We start from the raw sequence: 17731 nt of genomic DNA, 5'->3' as shown, positions 1-17731 counted from the left end.
ATTTACAGAATTTTCTGCATTGATTTTAGCGTTTCCATCCATGTTAAAATTGTAGTTTTTGCCACTCCGTAAGGGCATTCAAATAACCAAAATAAATTTCATTAACTAAATATAACATTTAGAAGGAAAAAAAGTTAAATTTATGAATAGCACATATTTTGCTTTTTTAAACACCATAATAAAAAAAAAATTTAACTTTTACTTCTACAATCAATATAATATACACTGCGATATATAATGCAATATAAAAAGTGATTCCTTAAATAATAATTAAAACTATAATCATACTGAATCATAAGTGGGAAAAAAAATATGTGATAGCACTAAATTTTAATATCATTATTTAATTTAAACAAATAATATTATAAACCATTGAATAATAGCATCAATAAATGGAACTATTATCAAAATATAAATATCAATAGATAAATATAATATTACCGGAATAAATATTTGGAACAATAAACATAAAATTATATGTTCCTATTTCAATATATGAGCGTAAATGATTCAAAAGTATTCACGTTTAAAAACTTAAAGTTTTGAGAGTAAATACCAATCACATCTGTAATTAATCACCAATAAATCACTTCTAATATTTGATGAATCACGCGCACACGCGAGCGGAATCATAGCTACCACTTGAGATCACATTTTTGGTCATCTTCCGTTCAAGGAAACACAGAAGAACACTCGAGAAAATCGCCGGAAAACGAAATCAAATCGATCATATGCTAAACCTTTATCAACCCTCAATGAGACCGACAAGCAGCAAGCAAGTAGGGCAACACAGCAAGCACCTGCTGTAAATGATGGTAACACACGGTAGACGAAAATGAAACAAAACAGCGACAAAATCAAATCACTAACGGCAATTCCGGTACAACGGTAGAGGCAATGTCTGGACCCATTATGAAGGAAAGTCCCGAAATTCTCTTCTTTTAATTTTATGGCATCATATTCTTTTAGTCAGGATATCTGTTTCACGAGCAACGCCGGCATCTCCTAAAACTTCATTCCATTATTTTCTTCTTTCCTTTTATATTTATATATTTTTTACTTATTTGAAAAAAGCATTTTTTTTAATGGAGCCAGTGAAAAAAAAAGTGCCAAACCAACTGCAAAATTTACCCTGCAAGGCTTGAAAGGGTAGCAGTCATGGTGAGTGATGTTAGGCCACGCAGATAGCAGTTGGAAGGCAAAAAATATTTTATTAACTTCACATAGTATATTTAAGACATTTTCTAGCAAAGGCGGAGCTCAAATCGCACTCAAAAACTGTGTGCTCAAGTTTTTATCTTAGGGAAAGTAGCAAAGGAATTTCCCTCTATTTAGTTATATTTGAGGGGAAAAGGGAAGTCCCAAGGATTAGTATTGGTTTATGAAAGAGATCGCGCGTTTCCCACACAAAGCAAGGGAAATATGTCCTGCTCTTAATTAAATGCATAGTTGAGCCAAAAATAGATTTAAGAACAGGATGTGGCTTTTAAAAGTGTGAGAAAGTATTTCAAATAGAATAATTAATTAGGAATAAAGTAGGAGTTGTTTTATAGCAAAGAAACTAACATAAAAAGATTGATAGAAGCTTTTTATGTTACATATATATATATATATATATATATATATATATATATATATATATATATATATATATATATATATATATATATATATATATATATATATATATATATATATATATATATATATATATATATATATATATATATATATATATATATATATATATATATATATATATATATATATAAACATAAAGAAACAAAATGTAGAATAAAACAAAGAAAAGTTATAGACATATGAAGAAAAAAAAAGGGGGGAATAACAAACAACATTTTTTAAAAAAAGAAAAAAAAAGGAAGAAATTTTATTTAAAAAACCGGAAAAAAAGATATAATCTTTTCATCAGCCCCCACGATTATATCCGCAAAACAGAGTGCTTTCTGATATTGTATCAATAAAGCCAAAGCAAAATGTATTAATACAATAGTGTGAGGAGCACTCAAAAAAAATTTTTATAAAAATTACAACAAATAAAGTAGAACACAAAAAGTAAAAATAACATGTAAAAACAGAAAATAAATTAAAAGAAAAAGAAAAAACAGTATAACAATGGACTATAAAGCGAGTAACGAAATCAGATCAACTTACATGGACGGGAATTTTTCAAGAATGATTTTAAAATGTTTTCGCAGAAAACTGCCAGATTACAAAATATGAGAACGAAAGCGCAAATTCAGTGTAACAAGAGGGTTTTAAAGTGTCGTTCTTACTGCACTGCTGAAGTGATTTGTTATTCTGTGCATTGATTTGTTAGTTGCCAAGGATGGGCCCGAAATGGATGTGCGCAAGGTAATATTATACTGGATAATTTAAAAAATTGACCATAAAAAGTTTCAGAAAATAGATGTTTATTTAAGAAAAAATATAAAATAGAAAAGAGAAACATAAATTGCCTGTTTTGCAAATAATTTTAGCCACGGATTTGCACGGATTAGCACATGGAAAAATTATATAAATTATCAAAGAAAAAAATTTTAATAGATAATTTTAACACGGAATTGCCCGAAATGGATTTGCACATGGAAAAATTGTACAGATTAACAAAGGAAATTATTTAGTAAAGGAATTTTTAGTAAATAATTTTAACCACGGATTTGCCCAAAATGGATTTGCACATGGAAAAACTATAAAATTAACAAAAAAAATGTTTAGTAAATATATCCACAAAAATATACGATTTATTCAATGATTTTATATAAAATTTTATTACTTTAGTTGGGTATCCATTGTTATTTATCAAATTTTGAAAGAGTTGTTTCGATTTGTTTTTTAAATAAATAAATATTACTACATATTCTTTTAATTCTGCTCATCTCATTAAAAGTGATATTTAAATAGATGCTCCTAGAAACATTAGAATTCCAAGTAATTAGTTTATTAATATTAAAATCATTTCTTTTATCGTATAAATCAACAAAGCAGATATTTTCTACTTTTATAATACCCAAATCCAAAAAATTGAAATTAATATTATCATCATGATTACGAAGTAAGATTAATTCCTCAGGGTATATATCACTCAATAAAAGAGTAAAATCTTGGAAATTAAAGATAATTAAGTCATCAATATATCTAAAAACAAATTTAATACTAAGAGTATAATTTTTTTCATAATAATGCAAAAATAAGTTAGCTAAGAGAGATGAATAATTAGATCCTTGTGGCATTCCATTAATTTGAAGAAAAATATCCTTTCCATTGTAAAGATAATTACTAAAAAGGCAAAAATTAATCAGAATTTCCCAATAATCAAAATCGCAACAAAGGATATTTTTAAAATCATAGTAATAATTTAAAAGGACATCTTTTAGTTTAGAAAGGGGAATGCTATTGAAAAGTTCCTGGAAATCAAAAGTCGCAATAGAATTAATTTTATTATGTTTAATGAAATCTAAAATCGGTTGATTATTAGTGATAATGCAAGAGAAACCTTCTTTAGTAATTTTGTTAACAATCTTATTTAAGTGGTTATATAAAATGGTGCCAGGTTTAGTTAAATAAGTATTAGACCCACATGTGATAGTTCTAAATTTTACTGGAATTTTATGAAATTTAGGACTGATAATTAAGTAAGGAAATTGTATATTGCTAATTTTAGTTTTTAATCTCTTGTAAAGAGCTAAAAAATTTTTAATGACAATATTACTATTGAAATTACTAAGTTCAAAATTTTTACTATTTTTTTAATTCCATATTTAAAAGTTCAGCATAGAATTTTTTTACAGAATATAGCATAATTATTGTTAGCTTTGTCTATGGGAGTAATTAAAAAAAATTTTTGAAGTTGCTCAATTGATTGTACAATATTAGAAAAATTTGTTGAATTGTTATTCTTATTTAAATTATTCTTATTACTGAAAATAAAGTTTTTAAAGTAATAATAAACTCCCTATTTCCATTCTGTTAGTATACCTAAAGGTAAAGAGAATCTATTTGATATCTTTAAACAAAAACTATTGAGATCATTAAGAAAGTATTTTAGAATTTTATTGATTGATATATGGTAAATGGGTCTAAATTTTGTGCCTTTAACCATTAAATTCCTAAGTTCCAAGTTTTCTATAATATTTAAATTACCAGTAATAATATGTTTATCAACAAAATCAAAATATTTATCCTCCTCACTGTGACATTCATAATCGGATATATTAATACTCCCTAAATGTTTGCTTATATCATTATAGTTAAATATGGTTCTAAAAAGAGATTTGTTATATTTAAAACTTTTAATTATGTTAAAATCTTTTAATGGAAATAAAGCTTTAAAATTTTCAAAAATGTTGTGAAATTTGATCTTATCGAAAATAGGATTTTGAAAGTTAATAACGAAATATAAATTATCTAAACTTTTCTTTTTATTAGGCGAAATTTTGCTCATTTTGGCTTTTATAAGATCGAAACAAAGAATTTTGAAATGTAAATTGCTGAAAGAAAAGTTAATAATAAGATCGTAGAACTTATGTACTTCATAATTCTTAAGGGAGAAGACAAAATCTTTAATTGGTTTAATGCTATATTGTTTATTAAAGTCTTTTTTCGTATTAGAACGAAAATTTATATTTAATTTGTCACTATTAAGAGAGTTTCTATTACTTCTTGAACCCCGTTTACCTCGATTTGTACGCTTATCTTTAATATGAAAAAGTGAATAAGTTGATGAGTTATTGAAGTTAAATCTGCGTATGTTGGAAGGTATCGTTTAGCCCATACGGCAAAATTGTTTTGTATAAAAGCATGTAGTAATTTTCTTTCTGTAGTCTAAAATCTAAGTCCTCTATAATATCTAAAATATTAATTTTGACACTGTTAAATTTATGTACTCTAAAATGTATTTATTCTTGTATTTATTTATTTATTTTATATATATATATATATATATATATATATATATATATATATATATATATATATATATATATATATATATATATATATATATATATATATATATATATATATATATATATATATATATAAATAAATACAAGAAAACACTAAGAAAGTTAAGAAAAACAATAAGTAACATTTATTGCGCTTAAGCTGCAAGTAAACAGCACTCATTAGATAAGTTCAAAATGAAGAATAAAACAAAGAAAAATTATAGACATATGAAAAAAAGGGGGTGGGAAATAATAAGTAAAAAAAAAAAAAATGTGCGCAAAAAATGTGCAAAAAAAGATGTGCACATCCATTTCGGGCCCATCCTTGGTAACTAACAAATCAAAACTCAGAATAACAAATCACTTCAGCAGTGCAGTAAGAACGACACTTTAGAACCCTTTTGTTACACTCAATTTGCGCTTTTGTTTTCATCTTTTGTTTTCATATTTTGTAATCTGGCAATCTTTTTGCGAAAACATTTTTAAATCATTCTTGAAAAATAACTGTCCATGTAAGTTGTTATGATTTTGCTACTCGCTTTATAGTCCCCCTTTTTAATGTTTTTTCTTTTTATTTTATTTTTTCTTTTTATTTTATTTTATTATCTGTTTTTACATGTTATATTTACTTTTTATGATCTATTTTTATGTAGTTATTTTATAAAAAAAAATTTTTTGAGTGCTCCTCACACTATTATATTAATATATTTTGCTTTGGCTTTATTGGTACAATATCAGAAAGCACTCTGTTTTGCGGATATAATCGTGTGGGCTGAAGAAAAGATTATATCTTTTTTTTTTGTCCGGCTTTTTTTCCGGTTTTTTAATTAACAATTCAATTTTTTTTTTTTTTTTTTTTTAACTTATTATTTCCCACCCCCTTTTTTTCATATGTCTATAATTTTTCTTTGTTTTATTCTTCATTTTGAACTTATATATATATATATATATATATATATATATATATATATATATATATATATATATATATATATATATATATATATATATATATATATATATATATATATATATATATATATATTAGTAGGAGCATCTATTTAAATACCACTTTTAATGAGACGAACAGAATTAAAAGAATATGCAGTAATATTTATTTATCCAAAAAAAAAACAAATCGATAAACTCTTTCAAAATTTGATAAAAAACAATGAATACCCAACTAAAGTTATAAAATTTTATGTAAAATCATTGAATTAATCGTATATTTTTGTGGATATATTTACTAAACATTTTTTTTGTTAATTTATATAATTTTCCCATGTGCAAATCCATTTCGGGTAAATCCGTTGCCAAAATTATTTATTAAATTTCTTTGTTAATTTGTATAATTTTTCCATGTGCAAATCCATTTTGGGCAAATCCGTGGTCAAAATTATTTACTAAAAAATTCCTTTACTAAAAAATTTCCTTTGTTAATCTATATAATTTTTCCATGTGCAAATCCATTTCGGGCCAATCCGTGGCTAAAATTATCTACTAAAAAATTTTTTCTTTGATAATTTATATAATTTTTCCATGTGCAAATCCATTTCGGGCAAATATAGGGATAAAATTACTTGCAAAATAGGCAATTTATGTTTCTCTTTTCTATTTTAATTTTTTCTAAAATAAATATTTATGGTCAACTTTTTTAAATTATCCAGTATAATATTTCCTAGCGCACATCCATTTCGGGCCCATCCTTTGTAACTAACAAATCAATGCACAGCATAACAAATCACTTCAGCAATGCAGTAAGAAGGGCACTTCAAAACAAAACCCCTCTAGTTACACTCAATTTGCGCTTTTGTTTTCATACTTTGTAATCTGACAATCCTGTTACGAAAATATTTTTAAATCATTCTTGAAAAATTTCCCGCTCATGTAAGTACATCTGATTTCGCTACTCGCTTTGGAGTTTTTGTTTTATACTGCTTTTTCTTTATATTTTATTTTCTGTTTTTGCGTGTTATTTTTACTTATTGTGTTCTATTTTATTTGTTATAATTTTTGCAAAAAAAATTGTGCTCCTCACACTATTGTATTAATATATTTTGCTTTGGCTATATTGATACAATATCAGAAAGCACTCTTTTTTGCGGACATAATCGTGTGGTCTGACGAAAAGGTTATCTTTTTTTTTCCGGTTTTTTTAAAAAAAAAAAAAAATTTCATCCTTTTTTTTTTCTTTTAATCAGTCGTTTGTTATTTTTTTAATTATTATTCTCCCCCTCCTTTTTCATATGTCTATAATTTTCCTTTGTTTTATCTTCATTTTGAACTTATCTAATGCGTTCTGCAGTTCTGTTTACTTGCAGCTTATGCGCGCGCAATAAATGAAACTTATTGTTTTCCTTAACTTTCTTCATGTTTTCTTGTATTTATTTATTTTGTTAATAAGTTGATGAGTTATTGAAGTTAAATCTGTGTATGTTGGAAGGTATCGTTTAGCCCCTACGGCAAAATTGTTTTGTATAAAAGCATGTAGTAATTCTCTTTCTGTAGTCTAAAATCAAAGTCCTCTATAATATCTAAAATATTAATTTTGACACTGTTAAATTTATGTACTCTAAAATGTATTTATTCTTGTATTTATTTATTTATTATATATATTATATATATATATATATATATATATATATATATATATATATATATATATATATATATATATATATATATATATATATATATATATATATATATATATATATATATATATATATATATATATATATATATATATATATATATATATATATATATACTTACTTTACGACTCAGAATTATATTTTCAATATTAAAATAAAAGATGGTTTAACAAGATTGCGCTTTGCAATTAGGAATTGGTAGGATTTAGAACCATTGTGTTTTTTGCTAAAAAGTTCTTAATCAATAACTACTTTTTACTGATTTATAAATATATGCAGATAAAACTGCACAAAATGTTTACTTAATTTTTAGCAATCGAAAAAATAAAAGTCATTGAAAATGTCAATCATAGACACTAAGTACTATGTAATTTCACTAATTAAAACTTATATAAACACAGCTATACATTTAGTACTATAGAGATCAATATTAACTGTTTTGTAAATTTTTTAAGTCAATCAACCCTGTTTTCAAAATATAAATAATTTTCATGGATCAAGTCTCCTACATATTAGTCAGGCGTTATTCCTAAAGTTTGGAACATACTTATTTTGACAAAAGAAAGAAAAAAAGTACTCATACAAAGAAAATAGCCAAGTCTTTATTGAATGGAGAACCATATAAAGCTGAGTGGTACTAACTGTTAAAACTCATAATACTTACAGGTTACTATTTCAAATTTATTTTTATGCCTTAGCTTGAAAAAACATGCTACCCTAGAATATTATTGCACTTGTACTGTTTATAATATAACTTGAAACTAATTTGACTTTACTGACTATATATGTTATAGTTTTAATATATTTAGAAGCAGTCATTCGTATATCTTACAAAGTGGCACTTTAAAAATAAAGTCATTTAATGCAAAGAGGGCCATGCCTGCAACAGTCAGGTGTCTGCTTGATGGCTGCTGATTTGACCTTTGAGTGGGTTTTTATATCTTTCTGGACAATATATTTAAATAACAGAAGTTAGAAATGTGGGGCAGATGCCATTAATGACCACATCATATTTTCTGAGTTAATAAATCATTGTTATTACTTTCTTTGAGAGAAATGTTTTAACTAATAGAGTATTAAAAATAAGCTCTATTTATGTATAGATTTAATATATAATTCTATTATTCTTATTTTAATACTTAACTTTTTTGATTATTATTATAATTTGGATATATTCTGGGCATTATACTGGGTTTAAAACTTTTAAGTTGGATGGCGTGATTGGGGAAGTTTTCATCAATTGGCTATCTCATTGGTTAGACCCTTTTTCAGAGGAGCAGAAGGCTATGTAATACTGAAAGAATTATAATTTAAATCTCATAATTAAAGAGAGCTTATATCTAGTATGCAATCAGTTAAAACCTTTCCCACAAAAGAAGTAATGATATCGATTTAATCATTTCAGAAAATGTGATGATGTGGTAATTAGTGGAATAGGAACTCATCTGAAACCACATAACTAACATCTATTAATATTTAAATATATTGTCCGGGACGATACAAAAACCCTCTTCAAGGTCAAATCATGCTTCTTCTAAACCTAGCAGAAATCATGTAGACACCATTGTTGAGGGCCTGGTCCCTGTTTTACATTCAATAAAATAGTAACATTATATCTCAGTTTTTGTATTTTTAAAGCACCACTTTGGATTTATGACTACCTTTTAAATTCAAAATATGTTGAAACCTTAACATATAAAGTGAAGAGGACACGCAAGCTCTTACACTTTACCTATGTTGAGATATTAATTTCCTAAAATCAATATACAGTTCACTTTGTTTCAGAATTCGACAAACACAGAAAATTCTAACAATCAAGTTTATACACCTGTCTCACAAATGCAACATAAGCAGAAAGGGTTCTGAATTCTACCCAGGTTTTATTGTTTACACTTAGTTCTCTATCCACAATACTTGAAACAATTAAACAAAAATTTATTTTTGCCCACTTTTTTCAAATAAAATATGAATTAAAAGTGTAAAAAAGTCTCCCCTACATTTTAATGAGATAAACAACTAAAATTATTACTTTGGAGGCAATTTATCCTTTTCTTGAAGCACCACTAAAGCTGAGTTTACAACCAAAATAGCTGTGGTTAAGCAACCAGGATCTGTATAAAAGAAAAGTTCAAATAACTAAGTAACCTTTTATAACGCCATTTTTTAGTACTGTTACAATATTTTTGGGATTGAGACAGATTTATAAAAAGAAAACAATTTAGCAAAGACAAGCCAATAAAATTCTAATATTTTTAATATAATATTACAGCATGGAAATTGAAGCTGATTTGAGTAATCACATCTTAGAGTGCTCAACGATTTTTTTTTTTTTGGTAGATATTCTTACAAATTTTTCAATGTTTTTTTTCTTTTTTAAATCCCAATAATTTTCATTCAACATTGCAATGCAACTTAAAATTTGAATTTGACATTTGACACAACATGCAATCGTCAGATTCTTCTTGATGTGGAGATATCGCGGCTTTTAGAACAATATTTTCGATATTAACGCTGAGTTATTTTATACAATGTTATTACAACATGAAAAATTATAATTGCGCATTGGATTAATCACTTTCACAGATATGCTAGTTTATTCAAGATTTATGTAAAATAAAAGGAATTTTTTCCTTTTATAATGCAAAAATTATTATCAAAACTTTTAATAATATACAAACTTCACTCTCTAAAAATATTTGGATGAAGTAATTTTAACTTTAAATAAAGGGGAAAAAGTTATAATTTTAGAAGAAATTTCAGACCAATAAAATTGCAAAATATTAATTATATTAAGCATCCTCTGTTTTCGCAGGCTGATCTTTAAGTTATCACCCACCCGCTCATTGAGGATTGATTTCCGTGATCTACAGAGAACAGTGTCTTACGATCAATCTACAGTGGGACTGGTAAAATTTTAGATTGCAAATTTTTGAGTCTTTTGACCTAGTTTAGGTACTAATCCGTTTTGGGCCCTGTAAAAAAACTATTATCAAAGAATATTAAGGTACTATTACTACAATACTTATTACCATAATGTTAGTAGTATTTAATACTACAATCGATTTAGCATTACTGGTGCTAATATTAGTAATTTTTAATAGCCCCCAGAAGAAATGGAATCGTATACGAATTTAAGTAGAATGAGGTTGTGTATCTGAATAATAAAATGCTTGTAATGAAACATGGGGCCTGCACTAAGGATTTCAAATTATTAGCCAGTAAACTGGCCAAATATCAAAAGTATCGCCAATTTTTTAAAGTCTTTGCCAAAAGCATATCTTTATTTCTTAAGATTAACTTTTTCCCATATTAAACTATTTTACAGTAGTTTGTTTCAAGCTTATATTATTTGGACCCAATTGAAATTGGTTATGCAGCGCATCTTTCCACAATTACTGTAATAGAATAAAAAATACTGATTTGTTTAGAAAAATTCATTTTTACATAATTTTGAAGTTCAAGTAAAGTAATTTTTTCCCTCTTTCCAGAGTGAATTGTGTTTGCCAAAACACAATTTTATTCACCAAATTTACGATTTTATCGCATTCAGCAAGGTAGCCAATGCTTACTGCGCACTCTGAAATATTGTTTTTTGCGAGCACCAATATAACGTTATGAGATTTTGAGTTACTATATTCATGTAAATATTTCCTAGAAAATAATGTGCTTAGTTCAAATTTAGTTCAGTTAGCTCATTCTTCATTTGTGCCAATAAAAATGGACATGTCAGGGGTGGCAACTGTTTTGGCACTGGAGTCACTTTGTGGAAGACTGCATATTTTAAAATGATTGCATTCAACAGTAAACGTTGCATTATAGAAAAGATATAAATTGTAATATACAGCCTGTTCTAATTTTACTTTCGTTTATCTCCAATGAAGAGAAACAATAGTACTGCACTATAAAGTTCTATGTACTATATAAAAGTTCTGATTCTACTTACTGCTTCTGTAAACTAACTCTGCTTCTATAAGCGAATAACTTCCAGATGCCAAACTCTAGTTTTGTTTAACTACTAAACAAAAATAAGCTAACCAGAAGAATGGGTAAAGAAAGTTGAGATATTTGTTAACATTCTACTGCTTCATGGCTTGTAATTGACTTTCTTCAAAGAATAGAAAATAAGTAATCACCTGGTCCATTAAAAACCGCAGTAACTGTCTTGTTTGGGGGTGAAGTATGTTTGCCAGTTAGCTTTTCCTTCCATCCTTCGGCTTTGATCATCACACTGAATCTTCCACCCATATTCTATGAAGAATTTTAAAGAACAATTTTTTTTATAAGACTAGATAAGTACAAATGAATAACCGGATTGGAAACAAATATTTTTGAACATGTATTACAATAAGTGATAAACAAAATTTAAGTAAAATACAGCAAGAAATTTCTCTCCTTCCTTTAACATCAGTGAAACAGTTCATCCCCAAATCAGCAAAGAATGATTTTTTTTTTTTTTTTTTTAAAAAAAGGTCGAAACAATCTTTTTTTTACAAAATAAACTTTTTACTTAGTGCTATGTAGACTAAAGCAAAAAACAACATGAAAAAAAGCACTAGTAAAAGTACATAGAATTGACATACAATAGTTTCAATTCTATAAACAAGAACCTTCCTCAGTGTCAAATGAAGGTCGAGAAGTTAAAAGACGAACACGTTTAGTGACAAAAAATTTATTTGACCAATGGGGACAAAGGAGCAAGAACAAGTAACGATGGGGAGATGAGAAACAGGTTTGAGTGGATTTTACGGGAGCCCAGGATGCAACAGTTTAAATTAAAATTGACTTCCAAATTTAGGAAAAAGGGGGGGGGGATATTTGAAAGATGACTAACTAAATTCTTAGAATTTTCCAAAATATAATATCTTTCAAAAATCAAGTTTAGAAGGTGAAGTGCAGTGTTGAAGGATTTTATAATATCGTAATCGATGCATTTCTTGAATATTGTAACATCGTAATCGTATGTTTTTCTTAACTAATTCCAATCTTGCAAAATCTGGCAACTATATGAACGTAGCTCGTAAATAAAGCATCTAATATTTTATGCTCATATGTTGATATTTCTAATTTCTACTTAAATGTTAATTTGTGCTTTCTAGGTACTTTAGTCATGTACGATTAATATATTACAGATTTTAGTAGCAAAACAAAACAAAAACCTGCGATTTGATTTCCAACTGTGTAGAGTGAAAGAAGATCGGTTAATGCCCTTATTTTGGATGTATCTGTTCTTTAAGTCAAAGTTTAAGGGTACATTTAGTTTGTAAAAAATAGAAAAGATCACCAGGGGAAAAAATTGATAAATACTCCAGCTATTAACAGCAGCAATAGGGTTTTTAAGGGGAAAAAATTATTTTAAACTAAAATTTATTCAATATCTTAACAATTCGGGAACTGGTTTTCCGATAATAAGGTAAAACAATCAAACTGTAAAAGTTTGATTTGGAGAGTGTGATGGATTGCGAGATTGAATTTCTGTTGGTGGAATCAATAATATTAGAGGGAAAATCACAGTATACAGTGATAGCTTTAATGTAAAGCAGCTCATCATTGAGGAAATAACTAGCTGAACAAATTTTAGAAGCATCAGAAGGGGTAATTAGATGTGCGAGTATGAAGGAAAAGTGAAACCCCTAGTGGATTGCAATTAACAGTAGCATGAAATTTATCAGAATTACGAGAAGAAAGGTAAACACTGTTAATAAGTAAATTGTATGCAAAGATCTATAGAATTCATAATATTGAGAACATTATCAATGTTCTCTATCAATGTGAGTTATCGACAATGTCAACCTTCATCTATCAAAAAGTACCTCAACATTGATCTAATTAGCATACCACAACGCTCTCCCACCTGAATTTTATCATGGATAGAATTCGATGAACGGATACCAATAGTTGCCACATTTGTGAAAGACCGGGAAAGCTGTATTGAGTTCACTGGATTTTGATCTCTTGGTAGTGAAGGCTGTATTAAGTTCACGGCTGTGTGTATGGTTTCTCTTGTGTTGCTACGGTGTCAACCTTCATGTATCAAAAGGTACCTCAAGATTAAATCGAGTTAGTCTGCCTTATATACTTGTGAATTAATGTTTAATAGTTGTAGTGGTAGTGATATTACAGTGGACATATCGTCTATAAAAAAGAAGCTTTAATAAATCAAAGAGTTTCAGTGCATAAACAGGTCATTTAAGAAGAAGCTGAGAGAATTACCTATAGCTAAGCCATCAATCATTCCATAAAATTTACCATTAATTATGAAGGGGAGCTGTTCTAAGCACATGCGAGTAAGATTTACTAATTTGTCAATTTCAACTCGGCTTAAGTGGAATTCTTATTATCTTATTTTAAGGTAATTAAAGGCACTATTCGCTGGAAAGTTAGTGAGTAAAGATTTTACATCAAAGAGACCACTTTGTTATCAGGTTTGAATGTTTAGAGCTCATACGATTTTCTGAAAATAAATGAATTCATAGAAAAAATGGGGACAAAAATGAAAAAGATGCTTAGCTAATTTATAATAGGCAGTGCCAATATTAACAACAATTGATCTAAAAAGAGTGCCATTCTATGAAAGTTAGGAGAAGCATTAAACCTAGAAAAGTGTAAATTAGTAGGTGTATAAGAGAATATTTTAGATGACTAGGAATAATTACTGAAGTTTTAACGGCAAATTTTATTTTATTCAGCTCAATAACACTTGATTCTAGTAAGTAGCAGTAACTTATTAGGACCATCATTTAAATTTTGAGATTCCTTTAGATATTTAACTTTGTCTAGAACTACAATTTGACTCCCTCTATCGGCCTTAGTAATAACAATGTCAGAGTTAGACCTCAAAGCTTTCAATTCGGAAAGAGCAATTTCACTAAGATTTTTAGTGCACTGTCTAGAATTAAATTCAACAGTGTTGACAATCAAATGCCAAACTGAATCTTTTTGAGGAGAGCAGAGAGCACTAAATCCCTCGAACACTACCCACCGTTTCCCAATTTTTGGAAGTCCATTTTAATCTAATCTGTTACAACCTGGGATTTCCGCCAAATCCCCTCACACCAGTTTCTTATCTCCCCAATGTTTTTCCTTGTTCAAACTTACTTTCTCCCTATTGGTAGAACGACTTTACATGAATTTGTCTCTTTACTTTTCTATCTTCATTTGACATTAAAACACCGAGGAAGATTCTTGTCTATAGAACTGAAACAATAGTATGGCAATTTTTTGTACTTTCAAATAGTTTTTATAATTTGATTTTTTTTCTTATCTTAATTGTTTTATTTATTTTTTTAATTAGACATGATTCAACAAAACTTTTCCTACCAGCATGATTAGAACTCTAAGAAGTAATATAGTCAGAAAGCAAACAATACAAACCTGGCTTTGACTTGGAGGATTTCTGCTAAACATGCCATAAGAAAAAAATTCTGGAAACTAAAAATAATTCCAATTATTTTTACATGGAAATGATTCAATGATAACTAAAACATTTAAAATCAATCTTTAACTAAAAGATATGTACAAGGTGGTTCAAATTAATGTGCTAAAAGTGTTAAGATGGGACCAAAATAAGCAAATTCTATAAGAGAATGCGAATGAAGTGTGTTCAAAAAGTCATTAGAGGGTGCTCTTGCTTTCTACAGAGATGATAAAGCAAGACAGAAAATATCTTAGCAGAAATAGCATTTTATTTGAGGTAAAATAATTGATTTCTCTCAGTAAAAATATGGTGTTTTCTGAAAGGACTGGTTGTAGGTACAATTGACCCAGTTACACAGTTTTATATTTGGTAGATAAATTTAACTACCTGATATTAAATATTAGCGATTCATTAATTTTCAGTTATATATATAAAAAAGAATGTACATTTTGAAAGTTCAAAATCAATAAGTTTTGAATCAAAGATTAGGATATCACTAAGATAAAAAAAAATGTTAGAAAAGTATGTGCTTATTTACTAATTAAATAAGTAAATAAAATTTTAGCAGGTATTTATTGATTTTATCAAAAAATATTTTTAAAAATTGAAGAATAAAAATAATTATCAATATTTACAGTGATAATTGTAGCTTTAAAAAAGTTATCTGAAATTTCAGCAGGAAATAAGTATATGTAGGAGACGTATATCTGGTTGGGGAAAAAGAGATCTATTATTTTTTCAGTAGATGGCTGTAATGATCTCGTAAAGTATCGATCAAAAAAATTCAGATGTATGCTCCTTAGATAGATGACATTTTGCACTAAAATTCTTTTGCTGTTTTTTGTTTCGTTCATACAATTCTGAGTTACAGAGTGTTAAAAAGGGAAATCAACAAAGAGAAAAATTCATTACATTTGAATGTTTTTCTTTGATAAGGACAAAAATGCAAGCCAAAAAGCTGAAATTGTGAATGATGTATATGATCCCGATACTGTAACAAACAATTACGAGTGATTTTGGTTTGGTTACCATAATCAATTAAAATACGAAGATGTCATCTGTAAAATCCAAATCTTTCAATTCTTTAAATTTTAAAATTCACATTTATTTTGGACATTTATGTATCACATTTATATTTACATTTAATTGGAAATGGGATGTTCTGAAAGCACAAAATTCAGGAATATCAGAACAACTACAAACCCTAAAACATTGAATGAAAGAGGAAAACATGGAGAAGCAGAAGTAAATTATAAATGGGGGTTTAACTGATAGGGTAAATAAAACAAATTTGAAAAAGATAATCAACTAAAAAAGTTAGAGAAGGATAGGGGTGTGTTTGGGGATAAGGTAAAAATCCAAAATATTGCAAAAAAATAATAATAATACTAATTTTCAAAATATAAGAGAAAAAATGGAAAGCAAAAAAAGCCATTATTAAAATTTTTCTAAATATTAAATGATCCCATTTTTAATCTTTTCTCCCTTCTTTAGGGTTGATTAACTTGTTTCTCTCTCTTATGGATCAAAACTGCTTATCTACGCATTTCTGGGTTTTCCTGTGAATGTGATAATAAAAATAAAGGAATACTCAACCCTTTCCAGCAAGTAACATCCCATAGAGAATTTAGTCATGAACATAAAAATTGCACCCATTAATATTGTGATGAATGCATAGAATAAGGAATTACACTTCATGTAGCACTGAACTTGAACCTAATTGAAGAATAAAATAATAATTATTATTATTTTTGAAAGATGTCAATATAGTTTGTTCATTAATATATTAAGTCTTTTTTCTTCTTTATTTAATCATCTCTCAAATGAATAATACAAATGAAATAATACTCGTTGTCGTGAATAACATTCGTTGGTGAGCTTTTTAATCTAGGCACACTCGAAACCCGTATTTAAGAAAATGTACACAGTATAGTTGCGTCTTTTCAAAGTTCAATTCAAATTTAGCAACTAAATGAGAAATTTTGTACTTACTTTTTACTAGCCATATATATATATATATATATATATATATATATATATATATATATATATATATATATATATATATATATATATATATATATATATATATATATATATATATATATATATATATATATTGTTGTCATTCCCTGGGAAGGATAGCTACGAAGTCTTTTTCTTTTTATACCGCCAGATGGCGTTCTTTTTAAATTTGTATGTGTTTGTTTGCTTTTTGTTAATAAACTTTTACAGTTGGCAGCACGGCTGTGGTTTTGAAAATTATGACGCAGTAAAAAGTTTCACTTAGTTTCGCCGTGATTTACATCGTTTAGATTCCAAAATCAAAATGAACAGGGATCTGCCGAGTATCCCACTGCTGAACAGTGAGAACTTTTACCAGTGGAGTATTAAACTCAAGGCTTTGCTGACACTTAAGAAAATTGCTAATGTGCTAACTGAAGAAGCCCCCGTTGATCCAAAGTTGCGGGAACAATGGACATTAAACAATGATGACGCAGTTGCATACATACAACTGTCGCTTTCTGACGACCAAAGTCTGCAGTTCGCAAACGAAACTGATGCTAAAATTCTATGGGAAAAAATTCAAAGCACATTTACTGGTAAAACAGAAGATCGAAAAATCGATGCAAGTAACGAAATAAAAAATCTTGAAATGAAAGAAAATGAAAATGTGTCAGACTATATTGCAAGATCAC

The 17731-nt window shown here is 27.5% G+C and overlaps 1 protein-coding gene across 1 annotated transcript in view; it reads right to left on the bottom strand.

Annotated features, from left to right (window-relative positions):
* Nucleotides 1-17731, bottom strand: part of LOC107457316 (saccharopine dehydrogenase-like oxidoreductase) — a 66232-nt gene that overhangs the window by 6738 nt on the left and 41763 nt on the right. Inside the window, exons 8-11 of the mRNA XM_087149774.1 lie at nt 16629-16748; nt 14990-15046; nt 11752-11866; nt 9648-9729 (exon numbers count right to left, since the gene is read on the bottom strand). Coding sequence (XP_087005900.1) covers nt 9648-9729; nt 11752-11866; nt 14990-15046; nt 16629-16748 — 374 coding nt within the window. The remainder of the gene's footprint in view (nt 1-9647; nt 9730-11751; nt 11867-14989; nt 15047-16628; nt 16749-17731) is intronic.

This window comes from Parasteatoda tepidariorum, chromosome 8 (genome assembly GCF_982258835.1).
Source record: "Parasteatoda tepidariorum strain Cologne lab strain chromosome 8, Ptep-v5.0, whole genome shotgun sequence".
Classification (NCBI taxonomy): domain Eukaryota; kingdom Metazoa; phylum Arthropoda; class Arachnida; order Araneae; family Theridiidae; genus Parasteatoda; species Parasteatoda tepidariorum.
Note: the sequence above shows the minus strand (reverse complement) of the source record. Positions and strands in the feature narration are given on the sequence as shown.